The 16,446-nt window shown below is 43.0% G+C and overlaps 1 protein-coding gene across 6 annotated transcripts in view; it reads right to left on the minus strand.

Moving 5' to 3' along the window:
• Positions 1 to 16,446, minus strand: part of EVC (EvC ciliary complex subunit 1) — an 86,633-nt gene that overhangs the window by 16,650 nt on the left and 53,537 nt on the right. For 4 of the 6 annotated variants that reach the window (XM_060299152.1, XM_030864181.2, XM_030864179.2 and 1 more), the window contains 2 exons: positions 10,595 to 10,807; positions 1,357 to 1,466 (listed from right to left, as the gene is read on the minus strand). In XM_060299152.1, coding sequence (XP_060155135.1) covers positions 1,357 to 1,466; positions 10,595 to 10,807 — 323 coding nt within the window. The remainder of the gene's footprint in view (positions 1 to 1,356; positions 1,467 to 10,594; positions 10,808 to 16,446) is intronic. The other 2 variants (XM_060299151.1, XM_030864182.2) reach the window with 2 other exon arrangements.

Here is a 16,446-nt window from a genome sequence, read left to right on the forward strand (position 1 = left end):
GGGGGCCCTCATCCTAAGAATAAGGAATCATCCCTTATAAAGACCTAATTTTGAATCAGCTAAATTCACCAATGGAGTGGTTGATTTGTCACTTTCTGAAATCCCTGCTAGAAGTAAGATAAATCCTCTCTGGAGGAAGATCCCATCATTCAAAGTCTCAAATTATCTCTACAATTTTTAATAACACTGTCCAGCATTCAGTAAAAATAACCAGACTTGCAAACAGATAAGAAGTGACCAAAAATAACAAGAAAAAATGGATAATAGAAACATACCCACAAGATATTGGACATTAGAATAATCAGCTATGATGAACATGTTTAGGAAATTAAATGATAAGATGAACTTTAGCAGATAACTGGAAACTATGACAAAAATAAAATGGAAATTTTAGAACTGAAAACATAGTAACCAAAATTAAGAATTCAGTACATGGGTTTAACAGCAGATAAGACACAGCTGAAGAGAGCATGAACTGGAAGATAGTTCAAAATGAGTATCTAGACTGAACCACAGGGAACAAAAATACAGAATAGCTTCTAAGAGGCAAAGGACATAAGGTGAAAATAATCTAATAAACGTGTAACTGCAGCCCCAGGAAAAATAGGGACAGAATAGGCAGAAGGAATATTTAAAGAGATAGAGGCTCAGAATTTTCAAAAACTGATGGAATATAGCAAATCACAGGTTCAAGAAGCACTACAAATTTATTTAAAACAAGCAAACAAGAGATTCACAAAAAACCACATCCATGTTTAGGCATATTATAATAAACTGATGAAAACCAAAGAACAAAAGAAAATCTTAAAAGCAACCAGAAACAATTGAAATCAGAAGACAAAATATTACCTTCAAAAGTATTTAAAAAAAAAAACCAAACTAGGATTCTATACCCAATGAAAACATTCCTCAAAAATGAAGATGAGATAGACATTTTCAGACAAACAAAACCTAAGGGAATTTGTCACCAGCACATCTAAAATAATGAGAACCTTCATGCCAAAGAAAATACTCCTAGATGGAAACTTAATGATACAGGAAACCATCAAGAGCAACGGAAAGGGTAAATCTAAATGAATACTCACTGCAGAAACCAAAACTAGTATCTCATGGGGTTGAAAATATAGAGACATGTAAAATATCCAGTAAGTCATGTACCCACATCAATTCTGACTCCGAGCTTTCATCCGCGGCACTCTGCTATCACTCTATTTCACATTTATATTCACAATGTGGTCTCAAGATCACACTGTAAGGGAGGCTGGGGTACGGTTAACCTTACGGATGAGGACTCTCAGGTTAGCATGGAGTATCACACAGGACACAGGCCCCCACCCTCCAGAAGGCTGTACTCACTCTTCACTGAGGCCGCCAAGTTGGCCCAAGACCCGGTGGACGATGCTGTCCTGGTCATCCCGCAGGTGTGTCTGCAGCACAGTGGACAGTGTGTCCTCCTCCATCCACACCTAAACCCCAGGACAGAGGGACAGGGGTCAACTCAAGTTCATTTCATCCATCATTGCTTTGTTGGATCATACCTTTAGTTTCTTATTTTTTTTAAATCCCTTTCTTAAGGGATTTTTTAAAAAAAATCCCTCCTCCATCCATACCTAAACCCCAGGACAGAGGGACAGGGGTCAACTCAAGTTCATTTCATCCATCATTGCTTTGTTGGATCATATCTTTTGTTTCTTATTTTTTAAAAATCCCTTTCTCCCTTGATTTAATTACATTTTTCTCTTAAATTTTCGGCTAAAGTTTAAAAATGTTTCCTATTTGCATGTACATCTTAAGGCATTTAATACGTATTTTCTGTGGCATGAGGAAGGGATCTAATTTTCTTTGGATAAACTGATACTAATTGTCCTAGCACCATTTATTAGGTAATTTATCTTTTTATGATGGGCCTGTCATGCCACCTTATCTGATGTAGTTTCCATATATATATGAATTTCATTCCAGGCTCCTTCTTTTATTCTGTGGATCTGTCTGTTTATTTCTATATAAATACCTCACTGCTTTAATTCCTGTAGTTTATAGGAAGACTTCATAGCTGCTAGGGCAAGTCTTCCATATTCTTTTGTACAAAACTGTTTTAACTATGCTTGGTTGCTTTTTTTTTTTTTTTTTTTTTTTTGCGGTACGTGGGCCTCTCACTGTTGTGGCCTCTCCCGTTGCGGAGCACAGGCTCCGGACATGCAGGCTCAGCGGCCATGGCCCACGGGCCCAGCCACTCCGCGGCATGTGGGATCTTCCCGGACCGGGGCACGAATCTGCGTCCCCTGCATCAGCAGGCGAACTCTCAACCACGGCGCCACCAGGGAAGCCCTGGTTGCTTTTCTTTACATATGAATTTTAGGATCAGTTTATCAAGTTTGGGAAAACAGCTTTTTTTAGATTTTCTTCTAATTGGATTGAATTTACAGATTAATTTGTAGAGAATCACTGTTTTTCCAAAATTGAGTTGTCCTATCCAAAAACAAGGCCTTTCTCTCAATTCTTGCTTTATCCTTTCAACAACATTTTATAAACATCTCTGTTAAGCTCTTATAAACATTGGTCAGATTTATTTTTAGGCACCCTGTAGCTTTGATACTGAAGGGGATCTTTTAGGCTCCCTGTAGCTTTTATTCTGAAGAGGATCTTTATGTTATCACTGTTCTCCTCTACTGCTTTGAAAGTTACCTATTCTGTTTCTATTTCTTCAGTGGTTTAAAATTTTTAATGTACATTCCCACCTCCAGAAATCTTAAGTTAATCAACATTTCTTTTACCTTAGAATTCATGACAGTCAGCACTTCTGAAAATTTCTTATCTGTTATCACTTTGAATTTTATCCCTCCTTCATTCTCTCCTTCTAGAATTCTTAGAAGACTAAGGAAGTCCCTCCAGGACTTTCTCATTCTGTTCCCATGTCTCCTAACCTCTCATATCTTCCATCTCTTTAGCTCTCTGTGTCATATTCTGGACCACTTTCTCACCTTTCTCTCCTAGTTTACACACTGTGTCTTCAACCATAATTTGATCTGCTGTTTAACTCATCCATTAAATTTCTGTTTTCATGACTGTAATTTTCATTCATAAACTACGTGGTTTTTTATCTGTCATCTTTTTACATCATGTCTTGTCTTTATGCTAGTAATTCCTCCTGTTGTTGTTTTATTGTTTTAAACATACTTCCTTTAGAAGCGCTCTCTAACAGTCCCTTCACCTGAGTTCCTCGGTGCTCGTTGTGGTCTAAACGTGGTGCTTACTGTACATGCTGGCTCTCACTTATGGTGGATTGTTGCTTGTGTGTTTTGTAATTGTGGATGTTAGCTCATCTTCAGTGTGGCTTTATCTGTGAAAATCCTGTGAGGTCCAAGGCCACACAGCTTTTTGGTGGAGCAGAGGCTCAGATCTAAGTCTGTCTGTCCCCAAAGCTCAAATCTTTTCTAGCCGCATCTGCTCCTCCCTGACTATCTCGCATCACAGGGAGAAACATGCACCTAGAAACATGCAGCTGGACTGTGTTACACCAAGGGCTCAATCACTAAGGTGAGACTCTTACTTTCCCACACATGTAGCTCTTTTCTGGAGATGGTCATGCTGTATGCAGAACAGGGACAAAGCACAGAGTCCGGGTGTGAGTAAGCAGCCTAGACTTCAGTTCTCTGGGCCTTGAGATTCATAGCTCATACTTAATCTCACAAAATCACACTGTGTGACTCAGAACTTTTCCTTTAAGTCAGTCTCTGACTCCTCTTGTGAGGGGTCTACAATAACCTGTCAAAGTGCTTGGGAAACCAGAACATTCTAGAAAATTCTACACAGTGTAGATTCTCTAAAAGGTAAATTAACATCGTCACTAAGAACATGGGGGTCTTTGGTATGCGTTTTGAGAAGGCAGATAAAACTAGCAACGGGATCCAAGGCCGATCAAGAGGACGGAGATCATAGGATCAGATGGCGCCTACAATAGTCACACCACCCTCTTCAACGTTATCGAACGCAGGTTCATGAATGTTTAAATTCCGACGCAAAAAGCTGCTTCCGTGGGCTAGAGCGCTGACCCTGCTCATTGCTACCAGGTTATTCTGTGGTTTCCCATATGTTTACTCTTTGTTTCAAATTTTCATTTACTAAGGAGATGAAGGGAAAAGGACCAACAGGCAGTGCATGCCCGGTACATGCTCCTATAAAAGCGGTGGGTTTAGAGGTAGGGCCGGTGGAAAAGTCAACACCTAAGGCAGACACTGGAGTGCTGGGAGGAGGGAGGCACTGCAGTTTTAAAAGCATAGTCAGAGGAGGCCTCAAGGTGAAGGTGGCTTCAGGATAAAGACCTGAAGCAGGACGAGTGAGGCAGGAGCGCCCAGGGAGCTGGAGGGACACAAGGATGCCGGGGAGGCTGGAATGGGGTCAGAGGGGGAGACAGGGAAGGGGTCAGAGGGTAACCAGGTCCTGACAGGCAGGGCTGTGTAGGGCATGGTGAGGACTCTGGCTTTTCCGCTGCATAAAATGAGAAGGGGGTTTAGAGCTGAGAAATGACACGATGCGACACAGTGTCTTTTATCAAATGTAATGTGCCAGTAATTATGAGATGCAGTTATTTGAGGTACCACACAGAGAGAAAAATCACTGGTAATTACATTAAGATGCACCTCAATTTCAGAGATGTTAAAATGGTATTAAAATCTGCATCTTAAAACTGAGTGGTGGCTCCCCTGGTGGCGCAGTGGTTGGGAGTCTGCCTGCCGATGCAGGGGACACCGGTTCATGCCCCGGTCCGGGAGGTTCCCGCATGCAGCGGAGCGGCTGGGCCCGTGAGCCATGGCCACTGAGCCTGCACGTACGGAGCCTGTGCTCTGCAACGGGAGAGGCCATAGCAGTCAGAGGCCCGCGTACCGCCAAAAAAAAAAAAAAAGAATGGCATATGGTATGCTCCCTCTGGAGCAGTGACTGGCCAAGATGGCAGAATAGGAAGACCCTGAGCTCACCTCCTCCCACGGCACATCAAAATGACTATTTACAGAGCAACTATTGATGAGAAAGACCTGAAGACTAGCAGAAAAAAAATTACACCTAGAGGTATAAAGAAGGGACCACAAGGAGATGGGTAGGAGGGACAGAGTCACGGTAAAGTCAAGTTCCATAATTCCAGGTGGGTGACCCACAAACAGTAGAATAATTCCAACTGCAGTGGTTCTCCCCAAGGAGTAAGGGGTCCGAGGCCCATCAGGCTCCCCAGCCCAGGGGTCCTGCATTGGGAAGATGAACCCCCAGAGCATTTGGCTTTGAAGGTCAGTGGGGCTTATGTTTTCGGGAGAGCCAAAGGACCATGGGAAATAGAGAGCCATCCTTAAAGGGTACGCACAAAATCTCACAAGGTCCAGGACCCAGGGCAGAAGCAGTAATTTGAAAGAAGGCTGGGTCAGACCCACCTGCTGATCTTGGAGAGCCTCCCAGAGAGGCAGGAGGCAATTGGCGCTCCCCCTGGGGGCACAGATGCCGGCAGCAGCCATTTCGGGGAGCTCATTCTACCACAAGGACCCTGGTGCTGGTAAGCGTCCTTTCGGAAGCCTCCCTCTGGTTCATTAGCGCAGGGATCCAGCCTACCCACCAGCCTGTCGGCACCAGTACTGGGACACCTCAAGCCAAGCTGCTAACCGGGCAGGGACACAGCCCTACCCACCAGTAGGCCAACGGCCTTAGGACCCCTGAGAGCCTCCAGCTGGCCCAGGACCCTACCCTGCCCACCAGTGGTCCAACACCAACTCTAGGACCCCCAGGACCCTGCAGCCAGAGGTCCCGGGACCTGGCTCCGCCCACCAGTGGTCCAGCACTAGCCCCAAGGCCAGCCTCACCTTCCAGTGGTCTTAGTGAGATTTTTTTGGATATGTCTCCTCAGGCAAGGGAAACAAAAGCAAAAATAAACAAACAGGACTAAATCAAACTGAAAAGATTTTGCACAGTGAAGGAAACTATCAACAAAACGGAAAGGCTGCCTATTGAACGGGAGAAGATATTTGCAAATGATGTATCCTATAAGGGGTTCATATCCAAACTATACAAAGAACTCATACAACTCAACATCAAAAACACAAACAACCCAATTAAAAATTGGGCAGAGGATCTGTATAGACGTTTTCCCAAAGAAGACATACAGATGGCCAACAGGCACGTGAAAAGATGCTCAACATCACCAGTCGTCAGGGAAATGCACATCAAAACCACAATAAGGTATCATCTTATGTCTGTCAGAATGCTATTATCAAAAAGACAACAAATAAGTTTTGACGAGGATGTGAAGAAAAGGGAACCCTTATATACTGTTTGTGGGAATGTAAATTGGTGCAGCCAATATGGAAGACAATATGGAAATTCCCCAAAATATTAAAAACAGAACTACCATATAAGGCAGCAATACCACTCCTGGGTGTTTATTCGAAGAAAATTAAAACGCTAATTAGAAAAGATATCCACACCTCTATGTTCATTGCAGAGTTATTTACAATAGTCAAGATATGGGAGCAAACTCGTGCCCGTTGATAGATGAATGGATAAAGAAGATGTGGTATATACAATGGAATACTACCCAGCCATAAAAAAGAATGAAATCTTGCCATTTGTGACAATATGGACAGACCTAGAGGCTATTATGCTAAGCGAAGTAAGTCAGACAGAGAAACACAAATACTGTATGATTTCACGTCTATGTGGATTTTTAAAAACAAAACAAATTTCTATGTGGAAATTTGAATGTGGATTCAAATTTAAATTAAATTTCTATGTGGATTTTTAAAAACAAAACAAATGAACAAACGTAACAAAAGAGACAGACACAGAGAACAAACAGGTGCTTGCCAGAGGGGAGGGGGTAGGGGTGAGGAGAGAAATAGGTGAGGGAGGTTAAGAGACACAAACTTCAGTTACAAAGTAAATGAGTCAGGGGTATGAAATGTGGGTAATACAGTCAATAATTATTTAATATCTTTGTATGGTGACATGTCATTACTAGACATATCATGGTGATAATTTTGAAATGTATAGACACATTGAATCACTGTGTTGTGTCACAGGAACGAACGTAGTGTTGAGGTCATTTATGTTTCAGAAACAAACAAGAAACAAACAAACCCATAGAAAAAGAGATCAGATTTGTGGTTACCGGAGAAGGAGGAGGAGGAGGAATTGGATAAAAATAGTCAAAAGGTATAAACTTCCACTTGTAAGATAAATAAGTACCAGGGATGTAATGTACAACATGGCAAGTATAATGAACACTGCTCTATGTTCTGTATGAAAATTGCTAAGAGAGTAAATCCTCACACCACAAGGAAAAAATATTTTTTTCTATTTCTTTGAATTTGTATCTATAGGAGATGATGGGTGTTCACTAAACCTACTGTGGTCATCATTTCATGATGAATGGAAGTCAAATCATTATGCTGTACACCTTAAACTTACACAGTGCTATAATGTCAATTACATCTCGGTAAAAATGGAAGAGAAAAAAATGTTTTTAATAAAATGGAAGAGAAAAAAAATTTTTTTAATAAAATGGAAGAGAAAAAAAAGTTTTAAGTGAAAGTATCACTCTGGTTGGAGGTTGAGAATAGACCACAAGGGGCCGTAGATTAAAAGATCAGAGGGCTTGCTCTCAGCAGACTGGGGAGAAGCCCACAAACCTGCATTAGAACGGATCACATTTTGAGAACCACCATTCTACAACCTGTTCCAATTGTGTGACTGACAAACTCCACAACATGTAACAACTTCTCTGAGTAACAGGATATGAAATCACCAAGGCCTTTTGGATAGAAAATAAGTGGAAAATGCATTTCATAGTCTGGGTGTGTGTTAGATTTTCCAGGAATAGTTTTGTTGGCCTTTTCATCTCATGACTAAATATTCATCTTGACCACAGAAAGTTCATCTCATTTTTGTCATCAACAAGGAAATATGGCAAGTGAGAGAGAATCTGGATCTCTAAATGTGGTAATTTAAGGCAATTAAACAATCAATCAGTAAATTAATTTTGACATCCAAACTTTGAGAAAACAGACTTGGGTCATACTTATTTAATCAGTTGATGAGGTCATTAACTTCTGCTTGCTTCTTGCATGCAGAACTCCTCTTGAAATACTTCTGCACAAGCAAAGGAATACTCACACGCATGTATATGCTCACAAAGTAAATAAATAAAAAATAAAAACCAGAAGCGATGCATTGTCTGACATCTGCGTAAAGTAACTTAAGACTCATAACTAGAGGTTTTTAGATGAATCATGGCTGTTTGCCTAATAATTTATCAGAAATGAAGTTCTAGATTTTTTCAGTGTCAGTCATTAAGCAATTGAACAGATACTGCGTGAAGGGTCTTAACCTGCATTATCTCGCGGCAACCCTGTTGGGTATTTTGATCCCTATTTTTCACATGAAAGCTGAGGTTCAGAGAAATTTAGCGAGCTGTGCAAAAGCAGAGTTGTGGGAAATCTGCCAGGTGACCGGCAAGAGTCACCCAGCCCATTAACGGGGTTGCTCTGGTTCAAACCCAGGCATTCAGCTTCCAACGTTAGACGCCTGTCTTCAGACCACAACTGTCTCTAAAAGGCCCGATCCCCATTTGGGAGCCGACATCAGAGGCACATCAGACTTATCTGGTGATCTTTCCAAACTGCTGAGGCCCAGGTTTCTCCCCTCTTTCCCTGGAGATGGTAAATTATATGGTCTGGGGCCCAGGATTGGTTAAGAATCGGAGGAATTCAGCTTTATTTACCCTTGGTGACCCTGCGATAATTTCCAAAGCTGCACTATTGTTGCTGGAAATGCAGCCAAGTTTTCCTGAGCATTTGCTATATCCCAGCTACTGGGCTTTGATTAAGGAAGTGAAATATGAAAAGCAGGGTTGCTGTCCTCCAGAAGCCTACAGCCATATCGAGGAGACTGCAAGGTACCAGTGACAGGACAACACAATGCAGCTGACGGCGGATTGAAATTAATTAGAAGGAGGTCTAATAAATTGGACAGGCAGGAAACTAGGCCCTATGCTCGTTCCTGGCTGGAAATGGCCCCATGATGCTTCCCTTTATTTATTGGTATTTTGGACAGCTGCCGTTAGTTGCTTTAGAAAACCTCTGTTGGTTGCATCAGTTGAGCGCTCTTTTGTACCTAACTGAACACTCAATGTAAAAAGACAGGGTGTTTCTCATAACAAGCACCTTGGGGTAGGCAGTCCAGGGCTGGGACAGGCCACCTTTCTGCCCCACTCTCCTGAATCCTGCCTCTAAGTCAAAGGAAGGCCAGCATTCCTCCAGTCCTCCTGTACCTGCTCTGGGCACAAAGAACAGGGAACACTGAAGAGGAGGATGTCTCCTAGCAACACTTGGCCTCTGTATTAGGGAACAGAAGCCTTGTGCAGGTACCATACCTTCTCTCATAGGCTAGAACTGCACGCGGCCACTTCTAGATGCTGGGATATTGAGCATGTTAGTTTTACAGCCTCTAGCATGCAGGAAAGCAAGAGAGAAAGGAAACGTGGGCGTTTTCATTTAGAAATTTGAGGGCTTCCCTGGTGGCGCAGTGGTTGAGAGTCCGCCTGCCGATGCAGGGGACACGGGTTCGTGCCCCGGTCCGGGAAGATCCCACATGCCGCGGAGCGGCTGGGCCCGTGAGCCATGGCCGCTGAGCCTGCGCGTCCGGAGCCTGTGCTCCGCAACGGGAGAGGCCACAACAGGGAGAGGCCCGCATACCGCAAAAAAAAAAAAAAACAAAAAGAAACTTAATTCTTTAAAAATAAAATTGAGGTATATTATTTTACATAGCTATTGTAACACATGGCCACAAACGCTGTGGCCTCAAATGACACAAATTTAGTATCTTACAGTTCTGGAGGTCAGAAGTCTGAAATGAAAGGAACAGGGCTGAGTTCCTTCTGGAGACCCTGGGGGAGTCTGTTCCTCGCCTCTTCCAGCTTCTCGAGGCCTCTCGCATTCCTTGGCCGATGCGCACATCACTCTAGCCTCTGCTTAGGTCCTCACATCTCCTCTGACTCTGACCCTCCTCCTTCTCTTTTAAAAGGACCCTTGTGATCACACTGGGCCACTCAGATAATCCAGGATAATCTTTACATCCCCAGATCCTTAATTTGATTGCACGTAATCAGGTCCCTTTGCCCTGTAAGGTAACATATTCACAGGTCCTGGGGATGAGGATGTGGGGACATTATTCTGTCTACCACATATATACATGGTTTTAATAATGAAATAGACTTTCATTGAGAAACCGGAGTCCCGTGTGTGCAGCTCCTCCCCCCAACCATTCCACTCCCTTGAAGAACCGCTCTCTGTCGTTTATTTCTATTATTCTAAAGAAGGCTTTGCTGCCCTTCTTGTTGGATTAACCGAAGGCATCATCTACTGACCTCCTATCCTGGGAGAGGAGGGCTCTTGCTGTCTTCTCCCCCTCTCCCCATTGTGAAAGGTTGGCAACCAGAATCTTGGTAAAGCATCTAGCATAGGCACTAGGGGATGCTCAGAGATGGAAATCCCTCATTATTCTTCAGAAGTTTAAAAAAAAAGGCAGACTCCAGACCCAGTTTTACAAAATGCTGCACCTGCTTTTCTTGCTCCAGGAGATCTTGGAAGAGTTTCCACTGCTGACTCCGGAAGCGATCCAACTTCTCCAGCTGCTGGGCCGCGTTCTCCTGGGCCTCCTGCTGCAGGTATTCACACTCTGCCTGGGAGAGGTCAGTCACACAGGGGAGCGTCTGGAGGAACAGGACGTCCACAAACTTCTGGAACGTTTCCATGGTGCTGCGATACAGCTCCTGAAGCCGAGAGCCACACGACGCAGCTACGTGTCAGGCTCTCACCCAGGGCAGGGCCGAGTGTTTCACGCAGGACACAGAGGAAATCCAGCGAAGGGAGCTCTCAAATCACACACAGGCGCGTGCACGCACACACATGCACACAAACACACTCGGTCTTGGGAAACGCCCACTGCCTTCCAGCCCTCTCACCCTCACCCAGTCAAGTGCCAGGCCTGCGCTTTTGACCCAATGAGCCCTTAATCACTGGCGTTTCCTCTAAACCTCCATCCGGATTATTTTCACGACCCCTCACTGGTCTCCCTGCCTCCCTCCACCCTCCACACTTAGGCGAGTTATTTGCACAAGCATAGATCCTTCAATTCCAGCCCAAATAACCTGGAAGACCTCTCTTCCCATCGCAATCAGACCTGCCTAGCAGGGCTTCAGGGGCTGCCTCATTTCTCACCATTCTGTTACCTTCATCCCACCTCCGCCACTCCATTCTCTTTCTAAAACTCTTTTTAATTGTGAAAAACAAAAACCTGTAGATAATAATACATTAAACATCTCTGAATCCACCACTCAGTTTTCCTTTTTGTTTCAGACTGAAAACACTAAACCTTACAGCTTAAGTTGGAATCCTTTAAGTTCGCTCTGCAATTCTTTTCCCCTCCCTCCCAGTGTCCTCAGAGATAGCCATCCCCATGAATTCAGCATCTCTGTCTCCAATTTATATTTCTATACTTTCACTATATATGATGTCCATAAATGTGGCTTTTGGTGTGTGTGTTACTTCACATAAATGGCATCTCGTTGCATGTTTCATTATATGGATGCTTTTTAAAGCCTCTCCCCTTCTCCCCACCTCCAGGCACTTTCACATCTGAAATGGACTCCTCTTCACCCTGCAAAACCCCTGCAAAATAATCCCTTCGCTGTGAAGCCTTGCCTGGGCCACTCAGACTAACATGGACATTTCTCACCCTGGGCTCCTGCAGCTCTTTGGTTAGCCCCACCAGGGCATCAAAACTACAGTTTATCTGTCATCCTTCTTGGGCCACAACTTCCCAAGAGCAGAGGCTGCATCATACTCAGCTCTGCACCCACGTCTCACACCCTCCTAGACTAAGCACCTGACTGCAGTTTCTGAATGCATCACACACCAACATGATGCAGAATGCCCATTTTCCCTTCTCCATCTAGGAACTCCCCTCACATGTTCCAAACTCAATTTGAGGTCTCCTCTTCTGGGAAGGCCTCCCGACCACAGGGTTGTTTTTTTTTTTTGTTTGTTTTTTTAATATCTTTATTAGAGTATAATTGCTTTACAATGGTGTGTTAGTTTCTGCTTTATAACAAAGTGAATCAGTTATACATATACATATATCTCCATATCTCCTCCCTCTTGCGTCTCCCTCCCACCCGCCCTATCCCACCCCTCTAGGTGGTCACAAAGCACTGAGCTGATCTCCCTGTGCTATGTGGCTGCTTCCCACTAGCTATCTCTTTTACATTAGGTAGTATATATAAGTCCATGCCACTCTCTCACTTCATCCCAGCTTACCCTTCCCCCTCCCTGTGTCCTCAAGTCCATTCTCTACATCTGCATCTTTATTCCTGTCCTGCCCCTACGTTCTTCAGAAACTTTTTTTTCTTTTAGATTCCATATGTATGCCGACCACAGGGTTTTTTACGAATAAAGTCTTATTACTTTAGCATCTATAGGGCCTAGAAAAGCACCTGGCAAATATCAGGTAATAATAATTGTTAATAATTATGAATTCTTACCATGTGCCAGAGAGTGTCATAAACGCTTTTCTTGTATAATCCCATTCATCCTTCTAACAGTCCAATGAAGATGTTATTATAATTACCATTATTTTACAGATGAGGGAACTAAGACCCAGAGAAGATAAGTAACTGGACATTTGTAGAGGGTGGGTCCTGGCTGTTGGACTATTGGACTCATGCTCTTAACCTGTATGCTACAAGGATAATTGGTTATTTTTGGAAAAAAAAATTCTCAGCACCTCTTCTGATGTACTGAAGTCATACTTGGTGTGCTCAATGAATATAAGTTAAATTTAACTCAAATCAGTGTTAACGAAACCCAATGAATGCCATGTTTTAAAAAGTTCATGGCCAAGCTGAACTTTGTTTGTAATAAAGTGACCATGACAGGGGCACAAGGGACCCACACCTTTTTAAAAGATTTAGAGATCCTGCTTCCGAGAGTGGCCAACCAGGTAATTTGAACCAATTTTTCCCACTGAAGATGAACTTTTTTAAAAAGCTGGACAAAATGTTTATTAAATCATCATAAAAGTCCGAAAGAGCTAACAAGGTAGTGAAGGGTGTGGTGCCCAAGGTCGGGCGAAGATGCAGTCAGAGAAGTGTGCCCAGCCCTTGGGCTGTGTTTACATAAGGGGTGTAGGTCAATCCAGGGGAGATGGCTGCACAGCTGATGGACCTCTGACAGCCTCAAGCAGTCGAAGGGACAGAAGGTGGAGTTCACAGCTCATATGGGTTGGGGCCTCATAAACCATTCCACACCTAGGGCTGGAACCCAAAAAGCAGCACCAGAGATACATGATTGAAATGGAAGGAAACCAGATCTGACTGGTTTAAACAGATGGCAACCTGCAGTCTGGTCATGTGGGTGACCCAGCATATTTCAAGTCCAGACCTTGAATTAACATGACTCTGAATCATCAGAGGCCCAGTCATTGGGCAGAAGCAAAGGAAAATCCTCTCTGCGGGAGGAGAGCATCACTGCACGCTTGAAAATATTTTTACCAATATATGTACAAATCTGAGACAAGGCATATGAGGAAAAAATAAACAGGTACACAAGGAGATAAGAATATGACCAAAGACCTATACAAACTACAGACATGAAAAACAAACCCACGGGTAGTCCAGAGAGTGTAATTAGAAGACAAGGACTTTAAAGGATTGATGCTTACCGTGCTCATGACGTTAAAAGCCACTGTTAAACCTTAAAGCAAAGAGCTAGAAATTATAAAAAGTAACGTTACTTAGTTTAAAAAAAAGTCAGAACTTCTAGAATTGACGAACACTGCTCAATAATATGAACCCAATGTATAGGTTTCATTGCAGTTTAGATGCAGCTGGAGAGAGAATTAGTACTGGAAGAAAGATCAGGAGAAAATCCAGAACAAAGTAAAGAGAGACTAAGGGATGGAAAATATGGAGGAGAAGATAAAGGCTAAAAGATACAGTGAGAAAGTCCAAAATGTTTAATTGGAGTCCCCAAAGGAAAGAAGGGAGAGTCCAGGCAGTAGTCATATTTGAAGTGATAATGGCTGAGAAATCTCTCAAAACTGATGAAAGAAATTTACAGATGAGGAAACCGAGGCTTTATCTGTACATGTAAAAGAGAGGTTAAATAAACTGCATAAGTTCACACACAGGGCCCTGGTGGTCAGGCTCCTGCACGCATGATCTAACCATGATGCTCTTAGGTAATTTTTTTTAACAAAGAATGGATAAGAGAATAAGCAGCACCTAATAAACACAGGGTCACTTTTTGTGACATTAATAGTAGATAAAGGGCTTCCCTGGTGGCACAGTGGTTAAGAATCTGCCTGCCAATGCAGGGGACACGAGTTCGATCCCTGGCCCTGGAGGATCCCGCATACCACAGAGCAACTAAGCCCGTGTGCTATAAATACTGAGCCTGTGCTCTAGAGCCCACGTGCCACAACTACTGAAGCCTGTGCACCTAGAGCCCGTGCTCCGCAGCGAGAGAAGCCACCACAATGAGAAGCCTGTGCACCGCAACGAAGAGTAGCCCCTGCTCACCGCAACTAGAGAAAGCCCGTGCACAGCAATGAAGACCCAACACAGCCAAAAATAAAAACAAATAAATTTTTTTTAAAAAGTAGATGAAATAGTTTTTAAGAAAAAAAGCTCTTCTAGAGAGAAAGGGGATCAGCTCATAGCACCAAAAGGTTTAATTCACCAGAAAGATGTAAAGGTTCTAAATTTGTATGCACTTAATGGCATTACCCAAATCGATGCAATTTGTCACATTAACAAAATAAAGCTGAAAAGCATCAAGATGATTATGTGAATAAATGAAGAAAAAAGTACTTCACAAAATTTAATTTCCATGCAGAAGAAACACTCTTAGCAAAATAGGAAATGGAAGGAAACTTCCTCAATCTGAAAAAAGAAAAAAACTATAGCAAACATTATACCTGAGGGTGGAAACTACAAAGGTCCTGATTTTATGTAAATGGAATCATATAGCATGTTAGGTTTGTGTATCTCAACTTTCTATGTCCTTGTGAGATTCCTCTGTGCTGTCGTGTGTAGCAGTAGTTCATTCTTCCTCACTGGTCTGTAGTGTTTCACTGTATAAATACACCACCATTTATCCGTTCTACTGTTGAGGGACATTTGTGTGGCCTCTTATTTTAGACTATCACACATTCTGCTGACATGAACTTTCTCGTGGATGCCGTTTGATACACATGTGCGCTTGTTTCTCTTGGGCATATGCCAAGGAGCGGAATTGTTGGGCTATGTGTGTGTGTAGCTTCAGTCCATATCCTCCATAACTAGTAGCCACCAATTTGATTAACATTTTGAATTTATAGATCAACTTGGTGAGGATGAACATCTTGACAATATCAAATCTTCCAATCCAGAAACATGGTATATCTTTACATTTATTTAGGTCTTATTAATTTTTCTTAATATTGTTTTGTGAGCAGGGAGTGGATTGGGATTGGGAGGAGGTGTGAGGGGGCTTCAGAGGTCCTGGTTATGATCTCTTTCTTGATCTGGATGGGGGTTACATAGATGGGTGTTTTTAATAGTCATTTGTTAATCCATAAGGTTATCTGTTACATAGATGGGTGTTTTTAATAGTCATTTGTTAATCCATAAGGTTACATGTTATCCATTTATTTGTGTCTATTACATTTCACAATAAAAATGGTTTAATAAGATGGGAGTGATTTACATTTTCTTCCAGCCTCTGGAAATCCCAATTTTCTGCTAGGAGACAGATTTTAAAAATTGATTCTCCTATGTTGGAATCTATCCTTCCATAGCAGCAGTTGGGGATACTAAGACACACCTTTTTCTTTTGTGTTCATGATGGTCAAACTGCAAAAATACACGGTTTGCAAATTTAAGAAAGGTGAACTTTGTAAAAGCTACATGGTCCATTAGTCGAGGCTCTTTCTAATAAAAAATGTGCTGGATTCTGTCTGCTCCCTGGACAGACACATCTGCGTCATCGCACGTGCTCTGATAGGCCATGAAACACATGGCTTCCCACTTAACGCTGACACGTTTCGTTTGGGAGATGATGATTTATCCTGTGCCTGAAATAGAACAGGAATTAATCCGTGTTCTTCTCTCTCAGCGTGTGTGAGGGGTCGGACAGCAGGGGACACTGGTCAGGGGAGAGGCTGGCCCTGGGCCTCAGCCCTGAACTTTTCCTCAAATAGAAGCACACAGAACCCAAGCTAGGGTGGCATTTCACCCTGACTCGTCCTTCACTGAGGTTTCTGCCTCTGCAGCCTGACCCAGAGGATCCAGTGTCCTCTCCAGGCTTCTTGCAGAGAAAGCACTGGGGCAGGGGAAGGGCACACGTTCTGAAACCTTTGAAAAGGAGTCTC

Source organism: Globicephala melas, chromosome 5, assembly GCF_963455315.2.
Source record: "Globicephala melas chromosome 5, mGloMel1.2, whole genome shotgun sequence".
Taxonomy (NCBI): domain Eukaryota; kingdom Metazoa; phylum Chordata; class Mammalia; order Artiodactyla; family Delphinidae; genus Globicephala; species Globicephala melas.